The 10000-nt window shown below is 41.1% G+C and overlaps 4 protein-coding genes across 4 annotated transcripts in view; 1 reads left to right on the top strand and 3 right to left on the bottom strand.

The window, feature by feature from the left end:
- Window positions 1-10000, bottom strand: part of rpp25b (ribonuclease P/MRP subunit p25, b) — a 96848-nt gene that overhangs the window by 25937 nt on the left and 60911 nt on the right. The window lies entirely within an intron of this gene.
- fam219b (family with sequence similarity 219 member B) overlaps window positions 1-10000 on the bottom strand; it is a 71778-nt gene that overhangs the window by 28838 nt on the left and 32940 nt on the right. The gene's annotated exons all lie outside the window — the stretch shown is intronic.
- Window positions 1-10000, bottom strand: part of LOC309507911 (AT-rich interactive domain-containing protein 3B) — a 65877-nt gene that overhangs the window by 33958 nt on the left and 21919 nt on the right. The window lies entirely within an intron of this gene.
- LOC309507925 (uncharacterized protein) overlaps window positions 1721-10000 on the top strand; it is a 267629-nt gene continuing 259349 nt past the window's right edge. The window contains exon 1 of the mRNA XM_082182392.1: window positions 1721-4251. Within this exon, the coding sequence (XP_082038518.1) occupies window positions 1985-2905 (921 nt within the window). The 5' untranslated portion in view covers window positions 1721-1984 and the 3' untranslated portion in view covers window positions 2906-4251. The remainder of the gene's footprint in view (window positions 4252-10000) is intronic.

The following is a 10000-nucleotide window of genomic DNA, read 5'->3' as shown; positions in this document are numbered from 1 at the left end:
CGGTGTTGGAACGCAGCCGTTTTCTGCCAAGCTGCCAAAATATGACGAACAGACTTCGATAGCGTTTTTAACTCCACACTTATTTTAAGCAGCAGCCGTTATTAGCTCAATCATGTAATACTGTGTTCTCACACACACTCATACACACACTCAGTCACTCAGCTGTTATTAGCTCAATCATGTAATACTGTGTTCTCACACACACACACACACACACACACACTCAGTCAGTCACTCAGCCATTATTAGCTCATTCATGTAATACTATGTTCTCACACACACTCATACACACACTCAGTCACTCAGCCGTTATTAGCTCAATCATGTAATACTGTGTTCTCACACACACACACACACACACACACACACACACACACACACACACACACACACACACACACACACACACACACACACACACACACACACACACACACACACAGCCAGTCATTCATGTAATACTGTGTTCTCACACACACAGACACACACAAAGCTGTTATTAGCTCATTCATGTAATACTATGTTCTCACACACACTCATACACACACTCAGTCACTCAGCCGTTATTAGCTCATTCGTGTAATACTGTGTTCTCACACACACACACACACACACACACACACACACAGTCACTGAGTTCAGTCATATAACAGTCTGTACAGTGTTTACACCACATCTTTGTTTACACACGCGCTCTGAGCGACAACCAGCCAGACGAATTTGATTTTGTAAATGAATCTAATTTGACCACGAGATTACACCAACCCAACCCAACCCAACAATCAAATGAGCTAAACACAATTGATAAGCCAAATGAGGTTGCACTAATTTCCATTTAGTAAAACAAGACAAGCCCCAGATTTGCATAACTAGTCTTGAAACGTGATCCATTTGTGGCCAGCTGTCCATCGCCCAGCCTTCGGTTATACCTGGTGAGACTGTTGATTTCCCCACACAAACCACACAAACAACACAACACAAACCACACAAACAACACAAACCACACAAACAACACAAACCACACAAACCACACAAACAACACAAACCACACAAACCACACAAACAACACAAACCACACAAACAACACAAACCACACAAACCACACAAACAACACAACACAAACCACACAAACAACACAAACCACACAAACCACACAAACAACACAAACCACACAAACAACACAAACCACACAAACAACACAAACCACACAAACCACACAAACAACACAAACCACACAAACCACACAAACAACACAAACCACACAAACAACACAAACCTCACAAACAACACAAACCACACAAACCACACAAACCACACAAACAACACAAACCAAACAAACCACACAAACCACACAACACAAACCACACAAACAACACAAACCACACAAACAACACAAACCACACAAACAACACAAACCACACAAACCACACAAACAACACAAACCACACAAACCACACAAACAACACAACACAAACCACACAAACAACACAAACCACACAAACAACACAAACCACACAAACCACACAAACAACACAAACCACACAAACCACACAACACAAACCTCACAAACAACACAAACCACACAAACCACACAAACCACACAAACCACACAACACAAACCTCACAAACAACACAAACCACACAAACCACACAAACCACACAACACAAACCACACAACCATTTTTTATTTTTTAATAAACAAACATTTTTTATTTTTTTTCGCCTATCGTGCGTCTACTCTACACCCCTACCACTAAAAAAACCTAAAAAACCTCATAGTTACAACGCGGACTGTTGAGCAGACGCGTCTCAAGCCTATTAGTGATCCAACGCTGCATACTCTTAAAGGTTACGTCCGTGGATCACGGCTGAACGCGTCTTCTCCACACTCACTTACAAACAAACAAACTTATAATATAAATTAGTATTAATATTGATAGCATCACTGGTAGCTTCGTTGCTAACTCACTGTCCATCTGTTAAAATGGCGAATATATCAGATGTAAGTAGTCTACCGTTTGGTGCAGGTGAGGACACATTTGAGCTGCACGCACTGCAGTCTGAGCTGGAAGCTGTTGAGAAACAGATCCACAACCTTTTATTGAGACAGGCCGAGCTGAGAGACCGGTGTTTGGCTCTTGAAACATCACGCGCCGATGCACACAAATCAGTGTTTAACGTTACTAACCCGCTGACTCCGACCGCGTCTACTCCGTGCGTTCCTCAGCATCGGTCGCAATCAGCCATGGTCTCGTTCACTCCGGCTCCAACACGCCACCACGAAGCCTGGGTGGTTCCGCAGCGGAAGACGCGAGTCAGGTTTAGACCAAGACTTTCTCCGACCCTCCCGGTTTTCGAGTTATCCACACAAAACCGCTTCTCCCCTCTACGCGAAACAGAACGCGATGCTGTGATCATCGGCGATTCCATCGTTCGGCACGTACACGCTACGTTAGGTAAAAGTAAGGTGCAAAGTCACTGCTTTCCTGGTGCTCGTGTTTCTGAAATCGCTGCTCGCGTTCCCGAGATCCTGAACGGTGACGAGCGCGTCGGAACTGTGGTCCTGCACGCGGGAGTGAACGACATCAGGCTGCGCCAGACGGAGATTCTGAAGAAAGACTTCAGGAATCTATTCGATACGGTACGCAGCACATCGCCTGAAACAACGATCATTGTGTCAGGACCGCTTCCCACGTACCGACTAGGGCATGAAAAGTTCAGCAGATTATTTGCGCTAAATGAATGGTTAATGTCATGGTGCAATGAGCAGAAACTGCTCTTTGTAAATAATTGGAATCTGTTTTGGGAGCGTCCTAGGCTTTTCCGTGCTGATGGCTTACACCCAAGCAGATTCGGAGCGGATCTTCTGTCAGATAACATCTCCAAAATGTTAAATACCCTTTGACTAGTAACCAAAAGTCCAAATCATAGTCTCTGCTGCACCAATTCAACTGATATAAATACTAGTGTAGAACATTGCATAGAAACCGTGTCTATTCCTCGTTTAGTGAGATCAAATAATAAATCTAATGCAGGATCTAGGAAAAATCTAATTGTTATTAAAACAGAAAATGTTGCTATTAGTAAACAAAAACTATTTCTAAAGCTAGGTCTTCTAAACATTAGATCACTCACACCTAAGGCAGTTATTGTAAATGAAATAGTCACAGATAATAGCTTCGATGTACTTTGCCTTACTGAAACCTGGCTTAAACCAAATGATTATTTCGGTATTAATGAGTCTACTCCTCCTGGATACTGTTATAAGCATGAGCCCCGTCTGATTGGTCGTGGCGGAGGTGTTGCAACCATTTATAGAGATATTCTAAATGTTACTCAGAAAACGGGTTATACGTTTATTTCATTTGAAGTACTTGTACTAAATGTTACGCTCTTAGATGTTAGAAAAACATCCCTATTATCTCTAGCCTTGGCTACCGTATATAGACCGCCAGGGCCTTACGCTGATTTCCTAAAAGAGTTTGCAGATTTTCTCTCAGACCTATTAGTCAATGTCGATAAAGCATTAATTGTTGGAGATTTTAACATACACGTAGATAATCCAAATGATGCGTTAGGAGCTGCGTTTACAGATTTATTAAATTCATTTGGGGTCAAGCAAAACGTCACCGGACCAACACATCGTCTTAATCATACACTCGATTTAATTATATCACATGGAACCGATCCAACCGATATAGATATCATTCCACAAAGTGATGAAGTCACTGATCACTACATGGTAACTTGCATATTACGTACTGCTGTAATATGTCATGCGGCGTCGCGTTATCAACCAGGCAGAACAATCCTTCCATCCACCATAGATAATTTCTCAAATTGCTTATCTAATCTGTCTCAGCTGCTGCCTGAACCCAAACAAACAGATGAACTAGAAGAACTAACTAGCACTATGAGCACCATTCTCTCTAGAACATTGGATGTGGTTGCACCTATTAAATTAAAAAAGGTCAGAGAGAAAAATAAAGCACCATGGTATAACAATACTACGCATGTTTTAAAGAGAGAAACCCGTATTTTAGAGCGTAAATGGAAACAAACTAATTTAGAGGTCTTTAGAATCGCGTGGAAAGACAGTATGTCACGTTATAAAAAGGCCCTAAAAGCGGCCAGGGCTGAGCACCTCCGCAAACTAATAGAAAACAACCAAAATAATCCAAGGTTTTTATTTAACACCGTGGCTAGACTAACAAATAAACAAACGTCACCCGAACAAAATATCCCGTTACAGTTCAGTAGTAATGATTTCATGAACTTCTTCACTGAGAAAATAGAAAGCATCAGAACCACAATTGTAAACGTTCAATCTTCAATCGCGCCTTATAATTCAGCTTCAATTATCACCCCGCAAGAACAATTACAGTGCTTTACAACTATAGAACAAAAAGAGTTAAATAAACGTATCACTTCATCTAAAACAACAACATGTTTATTAGATCCTATACCAACTAAACTACTGAAAGAAGTGTTACCTGTAGTGGAAGAGCCTCTCCTCAATATTATTAACTCGTCTTTATCTTTAGGTCATGTTCCAAGAACATTTAAACTGGCAGTTATAAAACCTCTCATTAAGAAACCACAATTAGATCATAATAATCTAGCAAATTATAGACCCATTTCAAATCTTCCATTTATGTCTAAAATATTAGAAAAAGTGGTGTCTGCTCAACTGGGCTCTTTCTTGCAACAAAATGATATCTATGAAAAGTTTCAGTCTGGATTCAGACCGCATCATAGCACTGAAACCGCGCTCGTTAAAATCACAAATGATTTACTTTTAGCTTCTGACCAAGGCTGTATCTCAATACTAGTTTTACTTGATCTTAGTGCTGCGTTCGATACTATAGATCACACAATACTCTTAGATCGACTACAAAATTATACTGGTGTTCAAGGACAAGCACTAAGCTGGTTCAAATCATACCTATCTGACCGCTACCATTTTGTCTATTTAAATGGAGAAAAATCGATCATAACTCCAGTAAACTATGGAGTGCCGCAGGGATCTGTATTAGGCCCTCTGTTATTTTCAATATATATGATGCCACTTGGAAATATTATAAGGAAACATGGAATTAGTTTCCATTGTTATGCTGATGACACTCAAATATATATTTCATCAAGGCCGGATGAAAACGCAAAATTTTCCAAATTGACAGAGTGTGTTAAAGATATAAAAGATTGGATGACGCGTAATTTTCTTTTATTAAATCCAGACAAGACAGAGGTAATACTTATCGGTTCAAAAAACCGCCCACAAAACCTCGCACAATACAACTTTAACATCATAGGATGTCCTGTTACTTTATCCTCTACAGTAAAAGACCTGGGTGTTATACTCGATTGCAACCTGTCTTTTGAAAATCATATTTCATATGTTACAAAAACAGCCTTTTTCCACCTTAGAAACATTGCTAAGCTACGTAATATGCTATCAGTTTCTGATGCAGAAAAGTTAGTTCATGCATTCATGACCTCGAGACTGGATTACTGTAATGCTTTATTAGCTGGTTGTCCTGCATCCTCAATAAACAAGCTACAGTTAGTCCAAAATGCCGCCGCTAGAGTTCTTACGAGATCAAGAAAATATGATCATATAACACCGATTTTATCATCACTGCATTGGTTACCTATAAAGTTCCGTATTAATTACAAGGTATTGCTACTGACTTATAAAGCCCTAAACGGCTTAGCTCCAGTCTATTTAACGGATCTTCTATCACCCTATAATCCATCGCACTCTTTAAGATCACTAAATTCAAGGCTTTTGGTCATACCTAGGATATCCAGAACCACCAAAGGAGGGAGAGCATTTTCACATTTGGCTCCAAAACTCTGGAATAGTATTCCTGATACTGTTCGTTGCTCAGACTCGCTCTCCCAGTTTAAAACTAGATTAAAGTCTCATCTCTTCAGCCAGGCATTCATATAATCCCACAGTTCAAACTACAATCCGGCCTCTAGCTCATAAATGCCAGAGGAGAACTGGCCCCCGACTGAGCCTGGGTTCTCCCAAGGTTTTTTTTTTCTCCATTAGGTCACCTGATGGAGTTTTAGGACACCATTAGGTCACTTGATGGAGTTTTTCGTTTCCTTGCCACTGTTGCCTTTGGCTTGCTCAGTTGGGGATATTTTGGGGATATTTAATTTGATCAATCAATAAATTCCTCTTGAAACAAATTTTGTTGTATTATTTAAATGTAATACTGTGAAGCTGCTTTGATACAATCTGTATTGTGAAAAGCGCTATACAAATAAACTTGACTTGACAAACAACACAAACCACACAAACAACACAAACCACACAAACAACACAAACCACACAAACAACACAAACCACACAAACAACACAAACCACACAACACAAGCCACACAAACAACACAACACAAACCACACAAACAACACAAACAACACAAACCAAACCACACAAACCACACAACACAAACCACACAAACAACACAAACCAAACCACACAAACAACACAAACCACACAAACCACACAAACAACACAAACCACACAAACAACACAAACCACACAAACAACACAAACCAAACCACACAAACAACACAAACCACACAAACAACACAAACCACACAAACAACACAAACCACACAAACAACACAAACCACACAAACAACACAAACCACACAACACAAGCCACACAAACAACACAACACAAACCACACAAACAACACAAACAACACAAACCAAACCACACAAACCACACAACACAAACCACACAAACAACACAAACCAAACCACACAAACAACACAAACCACACAAACCACACAAACAACACAAACCACACAAACAACACAAACCACACAAACAACACAAACCAAACCACACAAACAACACAAACCACACAACACAAACCACACAAACAACACAAACCACACAAACAACACAAACCACACAACACAAACCACACAAACAACACAAACCACACAAACAACACAAACCACACAACACAAACCACACAAACAACACAAACCAAACCACACAAACCACACAAACAACACAAACAACACAAACCAAACCACACAAACGACACAACACAAATCACACAAACGACACAAACCACACAACAAACAACGACACAAACACCACAAACCACACAAACGCCAAAAACAACGACACAAACCACACAAACACCACAACACAAACCACACAAATGACAAACACCACAAACCACACAAACAATGACACAAACCACACAAACGCCACAAACCACACAAACCACACAAACGCCACAAACCACACAAACAATGACACAAACCACACAAACGCCACAAACCACACAAACCACACAAACGCCACAAACCACACAAACAATGACACAAACCACACAAAAGCCACAAACCACACAAACCACACAAACGCCACAAACCACACAAACAATGACACAAACCACACAAACAATGACACAAACCACACAAACGCCACAAACCACACAAACGCCACAAACAATGACACAAACCACACAAACGCCACAAACAATGACACAAACCACACAAACGCCACAAACCACACAAACGCCACAAACAATGACACAAACCACACAAACGCCACAAACCACACAAACGCCACAAACCACACAAACGCCACAAACAATGACACAAACGCCACAAACAATGACACAAACCACACAAACGCCACAAACCACACAAACGCCACAAACCACACAAACGCCACAAACAATGACACAAACGCCACAAACCACAAAAGGCGAAGCATCAGAAGTATTTCAGCTCTCCTGAGGAGATTCAACACAACCACACCAGGTCAAGTCATCTTCATTTATACAGCGCTTTAACATTATAGAGTTTCACAGCAGCTTTACAGTGATAACAGGAGATTACAGTAACAGAGATTGATAGGCTTTACAGCAGCTCTAGAATAAAGTTATTGTCCAGATAAAGTTAGTTTTATTTTTTGTCTTCTGGTTGTTGTTGTTGGGTTTTTTAACCAGAAGATGCTTCTACTATAATTCAGAATCAATACACAATTTCACTTCTGGAAACACCTTTCAGACAATGAATGAGGAATTCAAGAAATTGACTAGATAAAAACATTAAAGATTATATGTTATATAGATATTGCTGTGATGAATCCTTTTACATTGCCAACGATTGCAAAAAAGAAAAGAAAAGAAAAAAGAAACCAGTTCAGAAGTGAATAACAACATTGCAAACTATAATTCAACATAAATAAGAAAGAAAGAAAGAAAGAAAAAGAAAGACAAAGAAAGAAATCAACAGAAACATTTAGTTCTTTTGAATCGACAGGGTGGCAATAATTCTGAATTCTGTGTGTGTGTGTGTGTGTGTGTGTATACAGAAACAATAAAATTGTTATTTGTTTCTATGATATCGTTTGCTTTACAGTTCTTGTTATGTAAAACAGGGAATTTGTCTGTTAAAAATGTTGAAACCCTAGATGAGTTTTGCGTGAGTTTTGCTTCTCCGCAGTGCGTTGACTTGATGTCACTCGTCTACTGAGCGAAGGATGACATGACATCTGCTGCACGGTCACAGAAAAGCCTGAGCAAACATATGCAGAGCGAGCGCGATCGCATGATCGGACTCTAAAGCTCTTCCACTGGCGTGCGTCACATCTGCAGCGCTCTTATTTGCCTGTTAAATTGATGTTCAAATATCCAACATTCAAACATCAGCCCACGCAGAACATGTTCAAACGCCAGGAGACAACGAGAACCAGACGCGGCTAGAGGAACCGGCTGATCCGGCAAACCTGACACAACACACACTCAACACACACTCAACACACACTCAACACACACTCAACACACACTCAACACACACACTCAACACACACACTCAACACACACTCAACACACACTCAACACACACTCAACACACACTCAACACACACTCAACACACACACCCAACACACACACTCAACACACACCCAACACACACACCCAACACACACACCCAACACACACACCCAACACACACACCCAACACACACACTCAACACACACACTCAACACACACACTCAACACACACACTCAACACACACACCCAACACACACCCAACACACACCCAACACACACCCAACACACACCCAACACACACCCAACACACACCCAACACACACCCAACACACACACACTCTACACACACTCTACACACACACTCAACACACACACTCAACACACACACCCAACACACACACCCAACACACACACCCAACACACACACTCAACACACACACTCAACACACACACTCAACACACACACTCAACACACACACCCAACACACACCCAACACACACCCAACACACACCCAACACACACCCAACACACACCCAACACACACCCAACACACACACACTCTACACACACTCTACACACACACTCAACACACACACTCAACACACACACTCAACACACACACTCAACACACACTCAACACACACTCAACACACACCCAACACACACACTCAACACACACACTCAACACACACACTCAACACACACACTCAACACACACACTCAACACACACACTCAACACACACACACTCAACACACACACCCAACACACACCCAACACACACCCAACACACACCCAACACACACACACACCCAACACAAACCCAACACACACCCAACACACACCCAACACTGCTGCACACACACTGATGCACACACACTGCTGCACACACACTGCTGCACACACACTGCTGCACACACACTGCTGCACACACACTGCTGCACACACACTGATGCACACACACTGCTGCACACACACTGCTGCACACACACTGCTGCACACACGCCGCAGTTACAGAATTAAAACTGGAAAAAATTATCGTGATTTTAACGGTAAAAGACTGTAAAAACTGTTATTAGGCTAATAGAACATTCCCGTACTATATACAGTGAATTGATCTAACTGTACATTTAATGTAATTATGTTTTAATGTAAATGTACAGTTTTTGGAAG

The sequence above is a fragment of the Leuciscus leuciscus genome, assembly GCF_965113295.1.
Source record: "Leuciscus leuciscus genome assembly, chromosome: 10".
In the NCBI taxonomy this organism is placed as follows: Eukaryota; Metazoa; Chordata; class Actinopteri; order Cypriniformes; family Leuciscidae; genus Leuciscus; species Leuciscus leuciscus.
The sequence above is the reverse complement of the archived record's forward strand: the minus strand, read 5'-3'. Positions and strand labels throughout refer to the sequence as shown.